Source organism: Melanotaenia boesemani, chromosome 23 (assembly GCF_017639745.1).
Source record: "Melanotaenia boesemani isolate fMelBoe1 chromosome 23, fMelBoe1.pri, whole genome shotgun sequence".
Taxonomy (NCBI): Eukaryota; Metazoa; Chordata; class Actinopteri; order Atheriniformes; family Melanotaeniidae; genus Melanotaenia; species Melanotaenia boesemani.
The window spans coordinates 12,734,398-12,759,827 of record NC_055704.1 but is presented as its reverse complement, the minus strand read 5'-3'; the positions used below and the strand labels follow the sequence as shown (position 1 = coordinate 12,759,827).

General features: G+C 39.3%; 1 protein-coding gene across 1 annotated transcript in view; it reads right to left on the bottom strand.

Annotated features, from left to right (window-relative positions):
• Positions 1–25,430, bottom strand: part of nav3 (neuron navigator 3) — a 382,473-nt gene that overhangs the window by 101,578 nt on the left and 255,465 nt on the right. Inside the window, exons 3-4 of the mRNA XM_041977344.1 lie at positions 12,102–12,219; positions 9,728–9,780 (exon numbers count right to left, since the gene is read on the bottom strand). Coding sequence (XP_041833278.1) covers positions 9,728–9,780; positions 12,102–12,219 — 171 coding nt within the window. The remainder of the gene's footprint in view (positions 1–9,727; positions 9,781–12,101; positions 12,220–25,430) is intronic.

The following is a 25,430-nucleotide window of genomic DNA, read 5'->3' as shown; positions in this document are numbered from 1 at the left end:
ACCTGTCTGAAATTTTTGATGACTGCTAGTTAGGGATTTGTGGTTATTATTTACTTACAGTGCAAGCCTGACACTGAGTGTCATACATTCAGATTTATTAGGCTCATAGATTTAATATTTGCTCTTACAGAAACCTAAACATTTTAAGTTTTTTAATGAAAGAATTATAAACTACAATGATTCAGCTCAGGTAGCAAAGGATTCACAGACAAAACAAGCTTCTAACCATTTATATAATAAAGTTTACAACCTCAAATAACTTGGATGGTCCCCGTGTGGCATCTACTCCATATGCAGACTGTGTGTATTAAAGAGATCAAGCAATCGCCCCATCCCATCAGTCTTGATTTTGACATGTTTTTTTATCTGCTTTTCAGTCAGATCTCATTATCACTTCAGTTGATGATGCTGTAATGAAAGAAATGCTAAATGATGTATTGCAGAGCAAAGATGGATTTGATTATCACTTTATCTGTTACCCATTTGGCTCATGCTTACTGTGTTGTTTTCTTTTATGGCCGGCATATTTTGCCACAGTTGATAAGAAGAAACAAGAGAAGCCTTGCATTGTGACTGCAAATATTTAATACTTGGCATCTAGGAGTTTCTCAGATGGGCTTTATAATTAGAAGAAGCATGAAGAAATTCAGTGTACAACTGCAGTGGAGACGCTTGAAAGGGTTGGATTTAAGCACAAAAACAAAAAAGTCAAAACTAAAAGATTAAATGGCTTACAGATGATGTGCTGGTGTCATGCATTCACAGTTTTCTGTTAAGATTTCCCCTAGTGAAACCTTAAAAGTGAAATCCCAAGACTTAAACATTCTTTAGGAGTTGTCAAGAGTGTTGGGCCTCTGCTAGAAAATTGCATACCCACAATGAAATCAGTAGATCACTGCACCTACAAGTTCTGTTTGAGTCATTTTTGAGTTCTAGTAAAGGGAACACGTGTGAGATTTGTTAAAATGTGTAAATATCAGTATTTGTGTTACTGGTGAAGAATAAATGAAGATGGTAATCTGGCACAACTCAGGCTCACACAAAAAAAAGACAAACAAAACAAACACTTTTGAATATGGCTTTGAAATGATGTAGCTGTAGCTCTAAAACTCTATTAAATCACAATATGCGAACATTATCCCTGCAAAGGCCAGCTCTGATATCATTATTATATCATAGCATTTTCACTATTCTTCAGATAAAACTTAATTTAATTATAAGAAACAGAAGAACTAATAGGCGGAGGATATTTCCATGTTCGTGGCCTCGCTGTTTTGTGGATTTTTTTTGGTGCAATTTTGCATGCTTTTTTTTTCCATTCTATAATACTGGACTTATTTTTCTATGAAGGTTTGAACTTTGAAGGTGTTTAAACAAGAGAATAAAGTGTGAAAATGTCTGTCTGAGAAAAGTGTATAAAGTGTGTAGTGAAGGGTTTTACAGCCTTAAAACATGAAACGTAAAAAATAAAGCTGACTACTTCACGGATTTCACCTGTTACAGGTTATTTTTAGAACATAACTCCAGTGATTAACAAGGGACCATTGTATTTCTTGCTGGTTTTAAATGGACAATAACTGGTATAACAGTTTGCCTGTTTTAAGCCTCCATCTCACGAAAATTTTGTTAAAGTCCTGTCCTGAGAAGCTGCATGTCACCAAGATGATGGGTACTATTGCTGTTGACAGGTGGCAGATTCGACTGTAAGTCGTGTCTGAAGGGTCAGTGAGGTTACGCCGCTGATGTCTGAGGCATCTCAGTTTAACCTGTCAGCAGGTAATACAGAATAAAAAAAGAAATATCCAACTAAGTCCACTGTGAATAAAGATGTTCTTTTCCTTTGGTTAAACTAATCTGTGAGCAAATCGTTTTAAAACCGTTTCTTTGCTTAAACCTTCGATTTTCTCATAATTGAAAATCTAACTATATGATTTTGGAGGTCTTCTCTGTATTGAATAGACACAACTCACTCAGGATTTACTGATCATTCAGTGGCTCACCATCTTGTTTTAACCCACCCCTCACCCCTCCACAGGTGTAGAATAAAACAGAGCTGCAGAATTTACAACTGCCCTTCACTGACGTTAAATGTCAGATGTGGTCAGTTTGTGGTGATAAATCCGGTGCTGCAGGTACTTTACTTTTATATCCTCTTCTCCTATATTTTGTGCCCCTGAATCGTAACACCAGTAAGGCAGAGCTAATTTCTTCCTTTGAGGTCAAAAACTGTTTGGATGTTAAGTAAATGCTCACTTTTCATGTGTAAAAAGAAACGAGTGGAGCAATTACTTCTAAAATTTCATTTCATGCAGTTAAAATGTGACATGAGTTCTAAGCAAAAATATCAATTTACTTGTGATCATCTGCAGAAAGTCCTTAAAGAACAGATGCATGCAGTGTGTGAGTGCAGCAACCAGAGAAAGCTGGATTTCCTGAATATATTTGATCTCGTTGGTCACTTTTGATCAGTATAAAGTTGATGCAATAGGCAGAAGCTAAGACAATTCAACGAGTCAACAAAACGTTTGGAGTTAAATACATCAACAGCGGTCATGAACTCTGCCTTGGTCTTTTGTGAAGCTGAGCAAACTACAAGCCTCTTTTTCAGCCAGGCAGAGAGAAATGAAAGTGATGCATGGGATAAGCTGAAGCTTTGATACATGTAATGTCACGCTGCTGGTGGCTGAGAAAGGTGCCAGGCAGGCTGGGTTCACTGAGGGCAGAGAGGTGGGAGAAGAAAACTACTGTAACAGTATAAATCACAATGTTCTGCTAAGTATTAAAATAAAATATGCATGCAGGAGGCCACTTCAAGAAAGAAGGAATAAACAGAAGGTGTGACTTTCACTCCTAAATTGCAAAATCCTCAGTTTGGTGTCAGAATACCCCAATGAGACTGCAGCTGGAACGTTGCCATCAAACAAACTGAGCTGGATCAAAGGTTAAAAGTCTTTCACTGTGTTCATTTAACAAGCCAGCTCTTTGCTCCCTTAACAGAACATCTGCCAATGTCATTCAGTTATAATGAGTGATTAAAAGCTTCCAATTGAGCGACAACTGAGTGTAACGAGTCCCATGTGACTCTGTTCATGCCAGAAACATACAAGAAGGTCGACGTGTGCACAAAAGAACACGCCTCTTGCTACAAAAATCATGGGTGCTTGCAGGGAAACAAAGAGGAGACGGCCAACGAGGGAGCAATGTCAACACAGTGTGAGAGGGATCATTCACGGGCAGCCATAAGCTTAAAAATGGGTCATACACCAAGATCCTGCTAAATATACGAATGGGGAATATAATTGTGTCTTTACAGCTTCTTTGATATCTCTTGCACTAATTAAGCCATAAACTATCAGTAGACATTAGCTTGGGTCACACAATGAAAATAACTTCTACTATGATTCATATATAAAGACTGACAAACACTGGTTGGTTTGGTTATCATTCCAACCCTTGACAAAGAGGATATTTTCTATTTTTTACATGTTTTTACAGTCAATCCTCTGATCACAACCTAACTACTCTACCATAACCTTTTAACAGCCTGCTTCACCATTTGGTAACTTATAGTGACTTATCAGATTTTATTAAACATTTGTGGAAGTAAACCTGCCTGAGTCATCTCAAGTCTTTGTTATCCCATCACTGTTTTCAATTTTGACCATTTCACTATTGTAACTACACTGTTAACTGTCACCTCAACCATTTATTCAAATTTTATTGTTGTTGTTGTTCAAAGGAAATGAAAAATATGAGGTTCTTCTGGAAATGTTTTTTTTTTTTCATAGTGTGAACTTTAAAAGGCTAAGGAGATCCAGATTGTGAACAAGAGGAGAGGACATGTTATATCCCCTGTAGAGCTGTACTTATATCTGCTTCTTCCTTCTTCTGCAAGATCAGCTATGAAAATGACATCATGGCTGTTTCAGTAGCCCTGAGCTCCCATCACTTATTTGCTGTTGTATTTTAGGAAGAACTGACTCTCATGATAGGTTAGTCATATGACAGCCAGTGTATCCAAACCTACAATCAGAGGAATAGCTGCAAGTTGGTGCAGTCCTACAGGAACGTGGGCCAAGGACTAAAATTAGGATCAAGATCAATTAGAAGCAAAGATTAATAATGAGCTGTGTTGATGATGAAACATCAGGCCAGTGAAGATGAGTGGCTCATGCTGTTTTCCTCCCATCTGGCTGCTGTGCAAGCTGCTAACAGATGGGGTCCAGATGAAGCTGCTGTACTTTTATAGTCTCTGAGAAACCCTAGATTCAACTAGGTCTAAACTGCAGCACACCCAGTGCAGCTCAAAACTCTGCAGTATGACTTCACAACAATTATAAAACAGCATAAAATGACTGTGGTGCCTGATGGTGTCACAGGTACAGAACCCAAAAGTTTTGACCCTGTTTAATTTAGAGGGAAAGTGTGTCCAAATATTTGACTGATAGTGTGTATATATATATATATATGTATATATATATATATAGTGGTGATCTAGCATCTCCAATGGCACACCGGAGGCTTCGTGGGAATATCATCTGGCATGGCCTCAGATAGCAGGGAAATACAGTACACTTTTATCGAATTGTAATGGATCCATTGTTGTAAATAGATGGCTGAATGAACTGGCTAAGATTTTGAAAATATAATCAGATCACATCCCGATACCTTACCAAGTCCTGTGCAAAATGTGATAACAGCCATAGAAAAAAAACTTATGCAGCTTTTAGACACGCCTTTGGTAAATTTACATTTAAATTTACTCCCCAAACTTTCTGCTTTCATGACAACTGTACATCTCCAATATGTTTTTAGGTGTAGATTTAGTTTTGCTACTTCTTAATGTCAGAATCTGGAGAAACAGTTTGAACTTTGAACACACATGTTGCACAGATGAAGTCGTTCTTTTTTACAGGGGTTTCTTTGCTGAACATTTAAACAAGAACATGAAAACAGAAAAGATTCATTTTCAGAATTTACTTGACAATTTTATCTTTTAATCCTAATCAAACTCATTTAAATCTCAAAATTGATTATATTGGTAACTGTAGCCTGTGGAAGTGCCATAACCACTAGTAGATAAAAAATGAGCTGGTTGCACCCGAGTTAGCTTTCACCTGGTAGCTGCTCGGATAGGCTTCAGCCCCTCTCTGTTATTCTGACGGTTTGGTGCAACACAGCTATTGTTTGTCAACACTCAAGATACCATTTTAGTGTCCTTTTTTTATTTTAGTATGCAGGGTATTTCCTGCAACCTCACTGTTCCAGGACATAGCACTGGTAAAATATTGGAGAAGCACTTTTTTAAATGAAATTATATATTTTAGCACCCGAAAATAATATTTTCATCCCCCAAACCAAGTAATTTTAATGGCTACGGCTAAGCACATATGTCAAATGCCTAAATTCTGATTAGTTAGCACTGCAAAAACATCTGCAGCATTTGCTGTCAGCATGTAATATTGGCTCAGTCTGCTAATTACTTATGAAAGAATATGCTAACAGTTCCTTAAATGATGAAAAACTACAGCTAAGTGGTATGAGTTCTAAAGCTGCCAATAGCTGATCTAAATATGATCCATGAGACTTTAAACATTCAGCGCTACAAGTTGAAAGCAATAAGATGGAGCTGATTCAGTGTCTTTTCTCCTAACTTGTACAGCTTTGTGCTGACAGATGTTACATTCCTGCTGCACACAATTCATATAAGGTTTTGACAAGTGCTTTTTATTTATTTATTTTTTTTTTACTTTTTATTTTTCCTGACACCCTTTTCTGAGGTCGCTAGAAGCTAAACAAACACACATACACACACCCAAAGTCAAACTGCACAGTCATCTGTACTATGAGAAAGTGCTCTGTGGTTTGCTAATGATGTCTGTCTATAATGAGAAGGATTAGCGTGGCAAGGCTTAATATTTTCTGCTGAATTGGCCTATTTGGGCATCCTTGCCTGTTATTCCTGTGTTTGAGCATTATTCTTTTAAGGGAAAAAAGGAAAAAGAATATTTTTCTTGATTGAAAAACATTGATGCATATCCTTCACACATCTGTAAATCTTTGAGAAACTGCACAGTCAGAAGGGTTAGAAGTTAGGTATTACATGGAAGAAGGAAATGCAGAGTGTGCTGCAGCATGAGAGAGATGCACATAAACACTGAGATCCTTAATCCACAAAATGCATTTGAAGTTTTACATCAAATGCATTTAGTAGTTTTATTCAAATATTTAAAGGTGAAAAGAGCATCAAATCTACTCATTGCATCTACAGAAAATCTAAAAGGACCAAGGAACAATTTGAGGGATGAAATAAGAACTTGTGCAAAACACAGAGGAAAAAAACAACAACATTTTCCTATAAAAAAAAAGATGCATCCTAATTTTCCATCACCATTCTCTTCTATGATAAGACTAAATCATAAGCTGTAACCAAGTCTAAAATGTAAGAAATTCAATTTGCATCTATGTAGATGTTTCACTGACCAAAACAAAAATACTTATTGTTGCATTATTGCAAACAACTACTATAGAAATCTGATCTTTTGATGTACATTGCTGTACTATTGTGTTACCCTCTACCTGCATTAATGCAATTAGTATGAAAGACCGGGGATTTTAAAGATCTAAGATGGGATTCATAGGCTGTTCATAACTCATTTTGAGTAAAAATAGTAGCAGAGGCAGCTTTTTTTTAGTTTCACAGACACAATCATATGACGTTTTAGACTTAATGGAGAGTAGTTACAGGATGTAAATGTAGAAATGTAATGCGGAGTAACAGCAAAGAGACGGAGGGTCAAAGACTTTTGCATTTCATTCAACATAGGAGCAAATTAGGTCAGATAGATGGAGAGAACAGGAAAAAGAGGTGTTAATTATTCATACTACTACTATTCATCATAGTACTTTTCCAAAAGCCCACTGGTCAGGGAGAGGTAATACTGTTTAACCCTGTAATTATGAGGACTAAGTACTCAGAAGCTCTTCGCTGGCTGAATAAGAAAAGTAAAAGTTTGCATAGCTTTTAGATTGTATAGACTTCACTCCATACGTCTACTATAACTTAGAAATCCATGATGCTGCACATTTACACACTATGGGAAAAAAAAATCTTAGAAAATGCAGAGATTAAGTGTCTTTTTCTCTAATAATCGTCCTAACTGTCCTCTTTACTTCTGTGAAGTATCATGTAAAACTCGATTCACATGATGCTTCAGTGTATCACTGTAGATGACTATGAAAAGCAGAAAATCTTGTTAGGCACCACCCTTATGGATCAACTAAAATTTAAGTTTTTTTTTTTTTTTTGAGCATTTGGAGCAAGGATTTGGAGAAAAAGACTTCATTATGTTTGCTGACCATTTGAGATGTTCGCAGATGCTGATTTCATGCTGGTTTCAGCAGCTGTTCAGTTGGCCGCTGTCCACTCACCAGACAGGCAGCGACCCACCGGTTAGAAACACACTTATGACTCCAGGACCGTCGTCTAAGGACCCAAACAAAGAAGAAGCTTCTGCTGACAGCTGCTGCTACCGTGATGGGAGGTGGGACCTGGCTAATTGATGGTTTCCAGAATTCAAAGATCATGTTGTCAGAATGAAGTCTTTCTAATATCTTTCTCAAGAAATTAATCAAGTTTGTCATTGTTCACTTTCCCACATTATGAGGTATGCAAATTAAGCAAAACAATTGTTGTTTCATGTGTTCAGATGTCATTTATTGCATGTATCTCTCTGGATGGTTCAGTTTACTTTACTCAGCTAAGAAACATTAAATAAACTGCAGCCTTGATTTCTGGATTTCCAGATTGTGTTGATTCTGAATGTGTTATACAACCAAGAACTGCAAGCACATACAGTTATAATGGATTACTTAAGCAGTTACAGTGGAAAAAAAGTGGCTTCTGCATCTGTTTTTAAATTCCTGCTTTTGAAAACGTTTATTAACAGATCCTAATGAAAACACAGTGCTGAAAATGCTCAAACACACTATTCCTTTAACCTCCCACAGTGTTCTTATATGCACACACACACACCCATCTTTGTGTGTGTTTTTATGACAGTGTGTCAGATGTTTCCTTCCCCATGCACCCACACTCTAAGCAACCATGCTTCCTCAAACTTCATTATCCCAAGCTGGCTGGACCCTCTGTGGTCAGAGCAGGTGCTGGATCAATGGGCTTAGTAACTGAATGAGACAAAGGCTAAACTTCACATACACACACACACACACACACCAAGGATGCTGGCATATCAGGCAACAAGCTTGCCGTGCAACAGCAGCTTGTCCTTAGAGACCAGTGCATCAGTCTGGACTCAGCTGTTTCCAGTCAGAACTAGAAGCACTTTGTGTGACAAGAAAAATAAATGCAGTGGAGTTTATTTTTCCAGAGCTGGCTTTGACATGTTGAACACACACACTGATGTGAGGGGTTAGCAAGGTTCACATGACCTTAATATTTTCTTCCTTGCTGGTTCTTTAACGTTGTTTTTCTAACATATGCACAGCTTGATTCTACTACAGCTGGTCTCACCATGAAGGAAAAAATTTCCAACAGCTGAAAACTGTGCTAAATGTGTGAAACCGGTCATAAAATACAGACAGTTTTAGAGAGAAATGCCGTGACTTCAGATGTCCTCAAAGGATTTATGAAACTAAAACTAACCAGGAGCTGTAATGTTGGTAGATGTGGACATCTGACAGTCAACTGACACTCTGTCAGGACCAACCCACCCACTGTGTCTCACTAAGATAGCGAGCCGAAGCTGTTAAACAGCTTTAGTCCCTTTTAAATGGTAGGAGGGCCGATGCCAGAGCAAACCAACACTGCATAAACACTTAGTCAACGCTAGTTAAAGTAAGGGGTAATTATCTGACAGTGACGACAATGAGTGCTTATACAGGCCGTCATCTAATTAAAAGAGGGGAAAAAAACTACACCGCCAGCATCGCTCAGCCGGGTGGCAGCCAGATACACTGATTGAAAAAGGCATATAAATTCAAAGAAGCTTGATGTTTGAACTTTTCATGGCTCTGATGGGTTTTTGATGGAAGTGGGAATTTGGTTTAAAAAGTCACCACCAACTTTCTGAATAGTAAAACTGGAAATGATTGATGAATAGGTCTGATCAGCATCAATTTGCTTAAATTCAGAGCAAAACTAGTATGTTTAATGTCTAAAAATCCACTTTGAACATTTAACTTGATTAGATTTAGTGTTTTTTAAATAAATTTCAGACTGTAACTCATCAATGTATCTGTCAGTTAAAAGTGTTGGAGACAAGGTAACATGCTAGTATATTTTTAAACTCTCATTTCTTTATCACCTGAATCAAATCACAAAACAGTATCAGCATCATATTTGGTGACACAAACATTTCAGCATTTCTTTTTAATTTCCTATTCAGAATGAATCATGATTCCTAAACTCTCAATCACCAGTTTGAAATGATGATGGGGGTCAGGGGACGCTGCACTATAGCTATGACAGCATCACCCAGAGTAATGTAGCTTTATTACTCATTATCACACTTGTTGCCAGTAATTCCTGTACTACAGGAATGCAAAGTAAATTTAACTTTTTTATGTACAACACTTCAAAAGCAAAACTCCTTTGTAGAGGAGACAAAGCAGCCAAAAATCAGAGGTTAATAAATAATCTTCATTAACATGATTTTCCCATATGCAACAGCGCTTGTAAGGATGCATGAGTCTGAAAGTCACTCACCATTTGCGACTGGCTCCTGGGGCTGCCATTGATATCCTCCACCTTCTCATTCGCTGTGTGAGAAAGGAAATGTAGAAATGAGATTCCATTCTGAGCTTTAACATTCTAACATCTACTGACTTTTAAGTTCAGGTGCACAAATCCAGCAGGAACCTCTGCTGAGATTAACAAAGGAGATCATATGTGGAGGTGCATGAGTGCATGAGCATGCTGAGGTGTAGAGCAACACAGCAGAGGTCTGGGAAGCAAAACTGCCTAATTCGTCAGCTGCCGCCAGAGAGTTACTGACAGGCCAGCTTGGCCTCATTGTCTGTTGGGGCGAGAAGGGAGGGTAAAGTTTCAATCCAGCAGAGACGGAGCGAGAGAGAAGCTGTGGCGAATGGGAGAGAAAGGAAGTCAGATAGGGACTGAAAAAAAGAGAGATTTAGAAAAAAAGACAGCGTGAGTAAGAAAAGCAGCATGTGTAACAGAGAGGAAAATGTGTTTGTATGTGAGTGTGATAAACAGAGGGAGAGGGAGTCCTAGAAAGATGAAAGTTTGGAACAGTGATGAGGACACACACACAAAAAAAGTGAGCAATGATGAACAGAAGTACAGAGAAGAAAAAGAATGTGTGACAGAAAAGTGTTTCAAAAGTCACAAGATCGTGTAAGGACCACTGCTGAGCAAGAAACTTGAAAAACGCATTACAATTATTATTTATCAGTGTGTGGTTATCATCAGGCTGTACCAGCTGTCTGTTTGGAGTCCTTCCTTCCTATCATGTCCACAAAATCTGTTTCTGAATAGTACAGCTGACTCCTGTCATATATGATGCCAGAATACCCAGTTTGTCTGTCTTAACATAACAGTTATTACAAAAACAGCCATTTTTAGTTTAGCTTAAGATAAGCATGTGGTTCACAATCTATTAAAAAGGCACAGAGATTTGATTAAAGCTGCACTGTTTACCCTTTATTCATTTTAATGATCCATCATAATCAACTACTCCTTGTTTCTGTGACATTATTCTTATAATCTGCTTAGCAACAAAGAGCATCTTATGACTATTAAACAGAAGATGACTTATTACAGCTGTGTGGAGGCATAGCCTAGCATAAACTTTATCGACTGCCCACACCTGCCTGGCTATTTATGTGGATCACAAAATTAATTAAGAGGTAACCTAAAGTAACCTTATACCTAACTCACTATGTTGATTTTTAACAGAAGGTACCCCCAAAGCATCACTTTTAGATGTGCATCTTTGCCATAGCAATGAGGAAAATTTCATCGTGCAATCTAATGCTAAACGCTGATGTTTATGTACTTTTAATGTGTAAAGAATTTGGATAACAGTAGAGCAATGAAAATCAATATAGGAAAAACAAAAAAACCAAACAACCCCTTGATTGGGAGGTTGTTTAACCTTTCCTGTCCTACTTACTTGATCCGTTAGGTATTGAAAAGCCTGTACTACAAACGAATGTTTTCTTAGAGCAGCCAGTGTGTTGCTTTCTGCTACAGAAGGATAACTGGCAACAGCAGATCAGTGTGTGCATCAAACATAATTGGAAACTGATACAAAGGGCTTTTGATCAGGCATCAGTTAGTGATGAGTTGGGAATTTATTGGAACAAGCAATCCTCCTTGAAGCAATGTTCATTTTTTTCATCTCTGTGTGCAATGCAGCTTCTAATGTTTGTTTTCTTTTCTGATGATGACAGTATTAGGCTTCTCACTGGTTAGTATGCTGCACACAATTGACCATAGTCCATGCAGCTCCCGGTGCAGTGAAGAAAACTTGGATAAGTAACACTAACAAGATTAGAACTTTTACTTTGTAATCTCGTAAACTATTCTCTGAAAGAGGTAATCATATTACCACAATACCTTTCAGGGTGAGTATTAGTAAGCCATATAAGAGCAAGGAATAAAGGGCATGAGGGATAAGACAAACAAAGAGTAGAAAAAACAATGCAGAGGAAAAGAGAGAATTATGGCACAGAAAGAGACAGAAACTCTGAGCTGCAATGGGAGATGCATGCCTCTGCAGCCCTTTGTGTCAGAATCATAGATCTCTGCAGCTTGTCCAGCACCCATAGCAAGGGGAAGCTGCTGTGTTGTAGACAAAATATCAGACTGAGGCACAGCTTCGCATCAACCTACAACAAAGACAAAACTGTGGATCTACAAGAAAAGGTGAAGAAATGGGTGGTCATTACATCCACCAGACAGAATAACTGAATAATGTTGATAATTTAGTTTTCTCCATCTCCTCATTTTAAGATGAAAGTTAGAAAAGACAACTAGACAGTGCTTGGACTGAAAGTGAAAGATTTTTTTGTCCATCGACGGATGTGTGCGTGTGTGAAGTGTGTGTACAGATGCCTACCTATGATCTGGATGATCTGTGCTAGCAACACTCCATCGGTGACGTCCTGGCTCAGGTCCTTGATGAGGCGTGGACAGCCAGACTTAGCCAGGTAGTGATTGGCCCAGTCTGTGTAAATCTGTAACAACAGGACAAGCACTCTGTTAGTGTGTGTGAGAAACAGGGATAGTAAGGAAAAGGGGAGATGTAAACTCCATGATGCGTTACAGATTTTTGGCTCTTTAGTCTGACAGCAGATCTCAGAATCATAGAACATAAACTTGAGCAAAGATGGGAGGTGGTTTATGTGACTGAGTAAAAGATAAGACATTAATAAATAACTGATCTGACGGTGGAGGCTCTTGGTTACATATAAAGTTGCTTACAAATTACAACATAATTCACCACATATTAAGAGAAGGGCTGACATTCGTGTCCTGAAATGACACATGGAAGGGAAGATTAAATCCTGGTTTTATTCCTGAAGGCAAATTTAGCCATACAGATATCAACAATTTGTTTTCCTACCAAAAAAAAATAAATAAATAATGACAATCATTCTATGTACTTATATCTTAATAACAGCATTGTGCCACGGAGAGCTGTCCACACAGTCCTCTTGCACCTCCTCTAACTCAAACACAAATATTTGATCAAGCTTTGACACTCAGGACTGCATGAAGAACTACATCTCTGATCCTTCTCTGCAGGGGTGAGTAAATCATTCCAACAAACCCTCACAGATGTTAGACAGGTATTAATATGACAGCTTACACTGACCGAATAATGTCCAAATAAAAGGCAAAATGCAGTATTCCATACATATACTGGACACTTTGTCTTAGATGCAGCAAAATTCCAAATAAAAGCACCTAGACTAAAACACAAGTCAGAATAAAACAGAATTTCACTGTTTTGACTAACTGACCATCAAGACATTTACAGGTGGATTTACTTAAATGCCAAAGAACGCCATATCAGATAACATTTTGCACTGTAACATTAAGCTCTTAACAGCCGCTTTGTTCCTCATTAGAGCCAATGAGATGGCTGATAAGCAATGCTCTGTGCGACGTGAAGCAAACAGTTCTCAGCAGCTGCTGCGGTTTAACCAGGCTCCAGTGATGAAAGATATGAATCACATTTGGCCTCCAAGTGCTTCAACCCCAGGACCCCAGGTTAGCCATTTACAAAAGAATAAGAGACAACAAAGATTGAAGAAATTAAACTTTTTACCTCAAGACTTATCATGAGTCTAGCAGTATCCAATAAGTTATGAAGCAAGCTGGATGAGAGCATTAAACTGTGCAGACACCCAGAAAGGAAGTATGTCTTCTTACTGGTCTTAAATGGAGGTTCTGATACTGACAGTTGGAGCCCATATAAAGACACCGGCAAAGATGCCTGCTTAAATCTCTCCCGTTATTCCAGGATTAAAAAAGCAACACGGGTTTGAGCAGCATGAAAGATTGTGAACGGTGAAAATCCCCTCAGATATGCAACATGCTCAATGAGGGTGGGACGCTGACATCTGAAAGGGTACTTTGAGGTTAAAAATAGACTAAATCATCTGATTCATACCTACATGACAAAAATATGGGGAAATGTGGAATAAAGCAAAGTTTTGCTAAGATTTGGTTTAGTAAAATATTCTTGTTTGTGTAAAATGAACGCTTTCATAAGGATCTAACGGGGATTAAACCAGGGTTACCAAAGAGAAGAGGCCAACAGTGCTGGTACCACTTTGCAAGAATATAACTACATCAATACCAGTATTGTAATTTTCTTGAAGTTGGCTTTCAACAAAGTTTCCGTTTTTGTAAGCCTTCTTAACAGCCCAAATAGCAGACATATTCAGAGGAATTCCCTCATAAAATCTAACCACCTCTCATGATGAAATAATCTCTTTCCCCCTTTGTAAACCTCACAAATTAAAGCAGTTCTTTCCCGCTCTTTTCTTTCTCTTAAAAGTGGGGAAATAAACTCTTTTGAAGTCGCCGTCTGTCAGAGGTTTAAAACTTGTGGTTTCTGTCAGTGAATTTCTCCATGATGAGAAGTTGTAACACATAGCCCAAATAACTAAAGGCTTTCACAGAGATAAACACATTCAAAAATCTACAAGCAGGAAAATAGACATCTACAAAGCCTTATGCTTACAGAAACATACACGCACCAATAAAAAAAAACAAACAGTGTAAGCAGACAAAAAGTGACTGAGTTTTATTGCCCCAGTGTCTTTCATCCATCCTCCAATTTACCCTTAAAAGCCTGCAGATATAAAAGAATAACACCTCTGCAGAGGAGGAGGAGGAGGAGCAAAGAAACTCTCCTCTTGCTATTACAACACAAATGAGATGTACATCATCATCGTCGTCCACTACTCTTGTGAGTGCAGTACAGTTGCATAGTGTCAAACTGTTGTAGGAACAGAATACACCAAGCTGAGTAAAAAAACACAGCAGAAAGAGGAAACATGGAGTGAAAAACAAATGAACGATATCTTTCAATTAATTAATTAATGTGAAGCCAGCCACAGTTCACATACTGCAGAAAAAAAGAAAAGAAAAAAAAAACTGAATTAATGTTTAAATTAATAATTTTTTCCTTTTCTACAGCAGTATTTCCACCTCGGCCAAGCCTCCAAACTTTTCTTTGTTTCTGTTTAAAGAGTACATTTATAATTTATATAAAACAGGTGGATGGAAGTACAAGACGTTCCTTGAAAAAGCAAAATAGGGAGGAAGGAAGCAATCCAGCTAACTTGAGGAAGGTGTGATTCCCAGTGAATAAATTCAGTTGAGATGGGTTTTTGTAACCAGCTGATGCTGCATCTGCTGCAGCTCCTGGGCAGATGAGGATCCAGACTAAACACATTTTCAGGGCTCTGAATTAACTATTCAACCTGGAGGTTAAGTAGTATTTGCATCTCATCTTTGGTTTAATGCTGATGTGTTATTGAACAATATGAAGTTGGATTGGACTTGAAGTCAGTCAGAGGTCTTCTAACTGCTCCTACCTCCTAACGGATACTTTTGAAGATGTTACAGTTAAGTGCAATATCACTTCTATGAAAGTTTCATGTAAAATCTGGGACTGTGTTCATAATACCTTCATATATATTGTATATAGTCACAGTTGCCATGCTCATGCCTTTTAGTCATGCTTGTTGTCACTGTCTCTGCTCATGGCAACCAGCCCCTGATTACCCTGATCTGTTTAACCTGTTCCTCTGTTCTTATAAGCAGGAGTGTCACCCTAATGTGTTGCCAGATTGTCTGCAAACGTGGCCTTTAGCCAGCAACTTTCCAGCCATCTAGTTGCTGCATCTGTGTGCTGGCCTGTTCTGGACCTGACCCTGTTCTCTGCCTCTGGACTCTCTGGACATGTGAGTTTGATATCTGATCCCTGCATGTTTCTGACCAGGATTCTGGATTTCTGGACTCAGACTGCCTACCCGGTTTTGACCCTGGACTTTGTTCTGAGTACACCTTCACCTGGAATTGGATTTAGTTTAATGTCTCCTTATGACCTGGATAAATTTCTGGATTGTGCCTCAGAGATCTGTCTCTGTTCACTCTACCATGATTCTGTTTAACCCCTGGCTTCACCCCACAGCAGTCACTACCTGGTTTTATTCCATGCTGACGTTCTTCCACTCGACCACCTGCAGGAACTTACTTGTTTCCCTCCAGATTCTGGCTTCAACACATCTCTCTTCACAGTCTTGGTGCTACTGCCATATTTGATATCCCCTGCTCTGCACCACACCTCTACACACGAACCTAATTCTTATTCAGTGAAGAAATTTCATCAGTTGGAAAAACTATCTAACCTGATTCTGTTTCTAGATCCATCCAGAACCACCTTCCTTCTCACCCTGCCAGCACTCTTAACTGCTAAAGAACTCATTAAACCCTTTATTTTCTGTTGTGGTTGGTCTTTTGTAAGTCTGCCACATAAACGTGTGTGTGTGTGTGGTTTGAAACATAAGAGGAACATAAACCTCAAGAAAGCTCAGACAAAGCAAAAACGAGGGGAGACAGAAAAGGAGTAAAACCTTCCTTTTAAACCACAACTTGTCTTAAATATCAAAGGTCAAAACATACAGAAGCAGAAACTGTTAAGTCCTAGCTTCAAACATAGCCCAACAACACTTCTATTACCTGTCACCCCTTTCTCTATGAGCTTTCTGACAAAGCACAAACATCAAAGAAGCACTTTTCAAGAAGCTTGCCTCTTGTCTCTGCTCGAGTGCTGACTCAGTGATCCGCTCACTTCCCGACTCCTCAGTGGCACTCAGAGTTGGGTCTGTCAGCTTCCTGCACTCATTAACCTATCCTGCCTGAATCCCGGTCGCTTTGGGAAGCAGAAGCTAGTGCTGCAACTCAGGCTAAACATCAGCAATAACACCACCTTCAGTGGTGCTGACTAAGACTACTGACATCATACAGACGCGCATGCTGGAAGAGACAGCAAACATGCAAACAAATACAATACCCCAGCTAGTCATATACAAGTAAACACAGATTTCCCATCCCCTTGGCCAGGCTCTGTTCTCTTCCTCTTATTCGGCAGCCAGCATCAATCAGCAGAAGTCCGGACTCTCTGCTGATGTTATCCTAATTGATGCAGCAGGATGTATCTCTCCTGTTTGGCTCTACCTGCTCTGCGCTGGGGATTCCAAATGGTGATAAAAGCCAGCTCCTGCCCCGGAGCAGATAAACTGCCTTCAACAGTCCTGATCACAATGCAGTGACTACAGCTACGCAGGTATTATTGGCAGATATCTGCAGTGGCAATGCTTAGCCTCAGGAGGGAGCCAGGTAGAAGGAGAAAAATAACATGCTGGAATTAGAGAAGGTGAAGCAGAGAGGAAATCAAACTGTGCAGGACTCTGTATTTACTCCACTGTAATTATTAATGTACTGCTGCTGAATGACTGTTAATGTATGGGCTCTTTAATCAGGGCATCATTCCAACACAGTCAGATACATTAAGAGCTTAATTGCATAAGAAGTTAAAAGTATAAATAAAATCACTTGGAGGACTTTTAGCTGTGTAATGCTGTTTGAAAGAAGCTAGACAGCAAAGATAGGTCTTTTGTGGTTGAGTTGGCTCGCAAACCTCTACTTGGCGAGAGTAGAGCTCCCGCACGGGTACTAAATGTAATTAAAGACAACATGCAGCCGCATTAACTTAATGAGTAATGAGCCAGTGGAATCAATAGGACTTTCATGTGATGGACCTTCCTCCTTGGCTCTCAGTCTCAACACCATCTTTCCTTCGTTACAAACTGGTAGTGATGGAAGGATGGAAACAGCCCAGATCCATTGGTGGCATCATGGTTGACTCAGTTTATGAGGCAGAGTAAAAAAAAAAAAAAGAGATATCCAAAGCATCTAACTTGACAGGAAATCAGTACTGGCTGTGCTGTTGAACTGACAGCTGTTCTCAGAAAAATAAATAAGAAGAGTTTGACAGTTTCTGTTTCTGTGAACGAGAAAGTATTTCTGCAGAAATGTTGATAGTTTGGGATGATGCATCCATGGTTGCAAAAAGCCCTTTTCACATGAATATAAACATACAGTAGGTCAATTATCCCAGTGAAGAAGCACCAAGGATCTTTGAGAGGAGCACAAATTAATAAAGCAGGATGTTGCTTTGCAAAAGTTCAGCAAATCGAAGAAGAGTGCTCCACTTTAATTTAGCAAAAGAGAGCCAACTGTGGGAAACTGCAATGGAATGGTCTTCAAACCTGACTACTGACTTTCTGACAAAACAGACTTTCTTTGGAGGAAGGAAATGTGAGAATGATTTTTTCAAGAGGCAGTAGAGTGGTCAGTCTGATGATATTCGGATGCACTGTGATCGTGCATTGCCAGCATCCGCCCGTCACTGAGGAAAAATAAAAAACAGACCGTGTCCAGCTGCATTATCAGAACACCTGGAAGCTATTTCCACCATGAAAACTTTTGGGTGTTCCCGATAAGTCTGACGCATCTCTGTTTCCTCTCAAACCATCACGGTCTTTTACTGGGATCCAAGAGAGACGCCTCCCCCAAACCCACCTAATCCAGAGGTAATATCAGCAGGCAACTTTCCAATGTGGCTTCACTCCAATCCTGCAAACACCCACAGGGGAAGTTTATGTTTGCACTATGCAGAACGTAAAGTTTTCACAAGTCTGAAGCTATTGATGAGGGATCAAAAAAAATCTTTATTTATGTGGCAACATTTTTTAAAAACAATTTCAAGAGGCATATATTGAGTGAATCTGGAAACGGTGAGCAGGATGAGCAGAGAGCTCCCTTGTTGCTGCACCACCTGTTAGTTATAGCCAGTTCTGGTGTGTGTGGTTAGAGGATTTGGGGCAGAGGGAACTGGTCACTTGTGTTTAGACTTTTAAAGCACTTTTTCCATACAGTCATAAAACACATTTATCCAGATGCATGGATTTATACTCCTTGTACATACAATGAACAGCTGTACATTGAAAGTACATGATCTTTGAATCTGACCCCATCAGAGAATCATGTGCTTTCAGTCTGGAATTGACCAAATGACATCACTATGGTCAGAGGACAGCAAGAGAGAAGCGCAAGCTGTTAAAAACTAAAACATTTAGTCATCTCCTTCTCATGCCCCCAATCTGCCAAGCTGCTTTGTCATTTCAGGAGAATGCCTGAGCAGAAAATGCCATAATTGCAAGGCTTGGAAAAGTTTATACAGATAATTCATGCTGGATGCAATTGCACATGCCAATCAACACTGATCTCTTGCAGCGCAGCAGGGACTGAAGGCCAAAGAGTGAAGCGTTGGAGAAAGGGAGGAAAAAAAAGAGGCTGGTAAGAAAAATCAGAAAGTACCTAAGCAACAGCTTGAAGACAGATGAGGAGCTTAGCAACAGACAACAGCAGGCAAGATAAGTTTGTGGATTTATTTGGGAATCTGTCAGCGGTTACCAGCACAAATTACAGACGATGATTTGCCAAAGCAGCAAAATTTTAATGATTACATGTAGTAGCTTTCCATCACTTCCTGCCAGGAAAAATACTGTAAGACTTCTTATCATTCTGTCCCACACCACCAGCTTGTCACATGAAGGATGCAGCTGAATCATGACTATCTGCAAACTATAAAACAAAAAGTATTACAAACCTCAATGACTATGAGCATCAAATACCGACACTAAATTTTCTGCTGAACGTCACCCCATGCAACAAAAACGAAAAAAAGTTGCAGGAGAAATTCTGCAAAAACAATAAGCCAACACCGGCTGAAATGATTCGTGTTTACATGATAATGCTCCATCACTACCAGTCAAGAGAGCTGGAGCAATTTTATCTGACCTCTGAACACACATCAACCAGCACACTTCCTCCCTCTGTCAGCAGCCTTGACCTCAAACAGGAGGACTGGATTTACACCACCTTCAGGTCATTTAGATTTCATAGCATCATAGCACAGAGGGAAAGTAGGGAAAACTTACAGTAGATTGCCAAAATGGCATCATATTCACCTCTCTTTTTGATTGAAACCGATGAGTCGATTAAACGAATAACACCTGAAGCAAAGTAGTGTGTTCCAGCCATGATACAGGCTACAAGGAATGGGTGTTTCTCAGTCATTGCACCCTCACATCACAGTTTAGAGGACTTTTGAATGCACACAAACAATATGCCATTTCACCATGGTAACCACAGCTTGTGAGGCAACGTCTGGCTTGTTGGCTCTGTGGCTTGTGATCCAGACACTGCCACATTATGTTGGTAAAGACACACACAAACATACACACATTTCCACAAACCCAGCTCTCATGCTGGCTTCCATTCAATGCTTGACAAAAAATTTAATCCAAAAACAACAAAAAGATAAAGAGAATTTCTATCTCCAATCTGGTTTAGCCCTGAGCTGCTTGAGAGAGTGACTCCATCAAGCTATTATAAAAAAAGCAGCAGGTATCTGAGTGACATTTCACACTAGGAGAAGCCTGCAGAGAGCCTTGTGTTAATCAGTCGTTTAGCTGGAAGCTCACAAGATGAGCTCCGTCTACAGGCTTAGATCACTGCACACCTCACTGAGGTGGTAACAGCCATAATTGAGGGTTTGTGTCGAATGGTGGGCAGAACTTTCCTACTTGGAAGCGGGAAGGAGCCCTTAACAAGCGTTGCGGGGCTTCCAGCTGACACCCGGCTATTCTGAGATACCATAGAGCCTCTTCCAGACCTCCTTAACTTGCACCCTCTCTCCAAAAAACACAAATAAATCAAGAGAGGCAAAGAGCAGCTGTGTCATTAGGTATCCCTGCTGTAAAATGACAGTTTGCTATAAGTATATGGTTGGTTGCAGATGCATATACACAGATCCTTATCATGATAACAAGCAGACTGCCATGATCCCGTCAAGTGGTTCCCCCCAGAAGGTTTGAATTATTCTCCAAACAGATTCCAACAAAAACCAAATCAAGAGAACATGACGAGAATCTGTGTGACTCACCGTTGGCCTGATCAGATTAGTCACACTCGCTCACATCAGACAGGATTTCTGTTCATTAAATCAAGATGACTCAGCTGCTGAGTTTGCCTGGTTGCGGTTGGTTGACAACTTCAAATGAGTTCCAATGGACCCTGATTTGGGAGCACTTTCACTCACAACTGTTGCTTTTTGTGCCTGGAAAATTGTTGTGATAAAATGGATTCTTATTTGCAGCAACAACAGGTAATTTCTGATGTGCAAATGGGTAAAGAAATGCAAAAATGAAAGCACATGGGCTTGTTATCAGGCCTGTGCAGAGAGGAGGTCAAAAGGTTGGGAGTTTTGAAAACAAATGCAGACAAATAATGGAGCGGCAGCAGGTCCTCACCAGCATATGATAAACATGGTGAACAAAGCCAACTAAGCTATCAGCGGCCCACCGACCACTTAAATCCTGATCAGGTATCAGTCCCATTGGATATATCTGGCCTTTGTTTTTTTCGTACAAGCCAATTTATAAGCCCATTTATATGCAGCACACAACACATGTCTGTTTGGTTTCAGTCGGGAAAGCCATCTGCTTGTTGAGAAACAAATTACTGTAGATCGCTAGATTAATGGATTTTTGATTGGGAGCTGGCCAGGCTGCCAGGAGCCTGAGCCTGTTTTTTATTAACAAGCCTCTGAGAGGATGAGGACAGGGCAGTGACACTGCACCTGACCACTTAGCAAACCAGTCTGACAGCTACAGGGCTGATTGTTTTCAACATGGTTGGCTCTGAAAATATGAGCAATGACTTTGGCTTTAATAATAATAATAATAATAGCTGGTGTGCAATTTGTTTGGTTGGGTTTACTTCAAATGGATTTAGTAAAACCAAAGTAAAATAAATCATCCTCTTTCATTTATCTCTCTATCAATCATCAAGATACGTTTGAAGTTTCTGCAGTTTAAAGAAGTTATGAATGTAGTTTCATGGAGCAGCTGTTGGATGAACATCTGTAAACGCAGTAAATCAGGGAAGTTGATGAAAGGAAAACTGGTTTTCAAAATGAAATTGAATTGTTTAATGCACAGAAGAGTAGCAACACTTGCGCTGAGTACAGCAGATCATAAAAACCAGCCTGTATGCAAAGTTTGTTCTTGGCTCTTAATACATTTACCTTTTTGTACTTCTCTTTATTTTGCAAACTGATATTATTCTCTGAGATTGCAAATGACTATTTTTACTTTTAGAGTTGCGTTAAGTGTTTAAATGTTAATTCAAAGTCAGTGGTGAAAAACTATGTTGAAGGAAAGGCTGATTATTCTCAATACTTGGGTCAATGCCTCCCTACTGACCCACCAGCAGAGGGCTCCAGCACATAACATCTGCATCCAGCAGAATCTGCCTTTCATGGAGCTGCTGGCTGTTGAAAGGCAGTCGAGGGTCGTACTGCTGAACTTAATGAGTCATGTTAGGATCATCTGTGAATCACAGTTTGAGAGTAAAAGCCAGAACCGTCGGCCGCTTCAGAAGCTTGGTGGCTTTGGCTTTTTGGTTAGTAATGAAGCATATTTCCCGGTGTTCTATGTAGCCAGAACACATAAACCAGATCCCTCCTGTCAAGGCCTTACAGGAACAGATCTGTGTGTACTGATGGAATGTGTGAAATGTTCATTTATCAAAAACAAACAAAAAAAAAACATGCTGCAGATGATAATTTAAACAATGCAGGTTTCTTTGAGGATGACATGCCAGTAAACATAAAGAGCTCTGAAGCAACAGCAACTTGAACTAAGCATATTAGAATATTAGAAAAATGCAAATGTAAGGGTACCTGCATAAATTGTACACTATCAGTATGCTTATCTGTGGGAGCATCGTTCAGTTTGTGAAATGAGTCAGACTGGTTGAGGCTGAGTCTTCAGGAAAGCAGAGGAGGAGGAAAACGTAAAACAAGATAACTCCACATCCATCAAAGAGACAACGGATGACATGAAGAAACTTAGCTTCCTCTGCTCTCATTTTGACCTTATTTAAAAATTTCAACAAACATCCAACATCAAGGAAACACGACATTGATTCGCTAGAATTATCCTTCATTATGACTTCATTTTTTCTCATGCTATTATACAACTGAATGAATTTCTACTAGCATATGAGCAATTGAATAAAAGAGGAGAAATATGTTTAAAAAGTTAGCTTTACTTCAACATTTTCATTCATTATTTTTCTTCTGTGTGCCTTTCATCACAGATTGAATGAAATGAATCATTATCTGCGTACAACAAGGTCTAACAAGGTCTAACACTGCAGCCTCCCACATAACTGATTTCTTTTTATGGGAGTCATCTGAGACTGTCTGGCTGCTTCGGACCTCCTCACACTCATCTGCACATTCATCACCTAATTAAAGCACTATCAAACAGGTGAATTCTAATGAGGTAACAAGTGTTGTGTGTGTTATTGTAGACACACTGGTAAGAGATTGGTGTCACTTTCCACAGGAAGCAGAGACTGAATGAATCTCAGTGTCTGTAGTTCATGGAGGTCAGCTGACCTTAGTCCCGGAGGTTCTTCCCACCTTGTCAGTCTAGACACATAAAAAAAAACACACAAAGCTGTAGCTTACATTTCATTCTTACAGTAAATCATTGCTGGCACCAGTAGAGTGGCCTGCAGGCCAGAAGAAAATGATCTTAATCTTTAATTGACTATTCATGGTGATAGTGCCATTAATTCCCCAGGGTGTTTAAAGTGGATCCACTACCTCTGTCAAACCTTTTATGTATAAATCACTGCACATTACAGCAACAGAATTAGTTGATAATGAGCTGCTAATAAAGGTATTAGAAGGGTAAATGATTTATTCTTATGTAATTACTATCGATAAGCTAGTCTTTGTAACTGCAGTAACATTCATATAATGTCTTATAAACAAAGAGATTAGAGCTGATTTGTCCAAATGTTTATATCTTGCGCAAAATCCCTTATTTAATGCAACAAAAATAATCTCTGGAGGAATTCCTCATCCTATAAAAAAGAAGCATTGCACATATAAAACCCAGACTGAGCCTCACCACCCAGATGAGAGTTCCAGTAACAGACCGGCTTATGCAACCTGTAGCCATCAAAGAGTTACGCTGAGTAAAATCAGAAGTTAAATAATGGATGTGGTCAGCTTGACTGTTTGTACCCACCAGCCTTGACATTCACTGTAAGAGAAGTGTTGATGTGTTAAACATCTGGGGCTGGTAGTCCATGACTGGACCCTGAATCACAGGTGACTGCTGCTGAGTCACAAAGTGGTTTTTCACTCACCCCTACTGGAAGTGTCTTGGCCTTTCACTGAGACTGGGACGTGTTCATACTTGCCTCTTGAGTCAATGATGGCATTTGTTTTCCCTCCACATTTCTTTCCTCACTCACATTTGATTGATTGTGACTTCACATGTGTTGATTTTGTCTTATGTTGTGATGACAAAGAGATTTCCAGGGGAGGCTATCAATCAAGCATTTTTATTTCAGTAAATATACTGCTGCTGCTACTGTTATTAACACTGACAATTTATTGGCAATAAGCATATTAAGATTTTTTTTATTTCTGAGAGATTAAAGAAACACTGTTTATTGTACATTACAATACAACTCTTTACTCAACTGTTAAAAACAAAAGTTAAAGTTAAAGGATTTCCTTCTTTTGCTTTTCTAAAAGAAATGACCTGAGAAGCTGCCTTTGCCAAGTGGGAAATAACCCGTCTTGACAGACACATGGAGATTGGACACAGTTGGGGAACACACTTCCATCCATGTTGCTTTTAGGATTTCCGCTCTGGTTTTCCGGACTGTTGTTACCCATTAATAGCTGGTGGTATTAAGCAACAAGCGGGGGTTCCCTCCTGCTTGTCTCTCCTGTCACAATCATACAGGTGGCTGCAGCCTTCACACAGCTAAGAAAACAAAGTCCAGACAAGGAAAAGAGTGAGCATGTGGATTTAAGAGGAGGAATTATATATTTTAGAATAGTGAACGAAAATATTATAAAAAAAAATATCCGGTATTTTTTTTCAATCATGTCTAATAATCTTTAATGTCAAAGTTATATTGTAAGTTATTCACTTGAATGAGAAAAAGCCTGTAATACTTAAGAAGCTGTAGCAAAAATGTAAGGAAACCTAAAGTTAAAATTGGGATAGTAAAAACATCTGCTAGAACAGGAATCAGGACAAACACCTGCTGTCAGACAGACTGAGGGGAGACCCAAAAGAAGGAAAACAAAAGGAACCAGAGGGAAACATTCAGGACATTTGGGTTCACCAGTCGCACCCGGCAAGTTTGTTCGCATGCAACTTTAAGTGCATCCAATGGAAGTAAGTCTGCGATACTTGGCTTTATATCCTGGAACAAACCAACTGTCTGAAGAGAGACTTGTCAAGATCAGTGAAAGGACAGAACTTCTTATTTCCCCCTTTTTCTTTCTTTCTTTTTTTTTTTTTTTAATTTCCCTCCCGTTAGCCTAGTCCTGTCGAGAGGGGAATTCACTTGAGACTATGTGCTGAATGGGGAGGCGGAGGAACTATTTTTAAAGAGCATATCATGCTTGAAAATCTCAGAGGCCTTCATCACATCACATCTGAAAGCTCCTTTTAAACTAAGTGTTAACAGCACCCGTCTCCTCTGCTGCTGTCCCGTTTTAAGTTCGTCAGCTATTAGCGTCCCATTTTATTCAAGTTCTTCCAAGGGAGCAAAGGGGGCCCTGCAGACCCAGAGGCAAGAGACGTGTGATCACGTTACACAAACTCAACGCCTGACAACATTATTTATGACCCATTCCTAATGGATTTAGAGTGACAGCAGTTTCAGTTCACTGACAGGGTCAAAGGCGGAGACA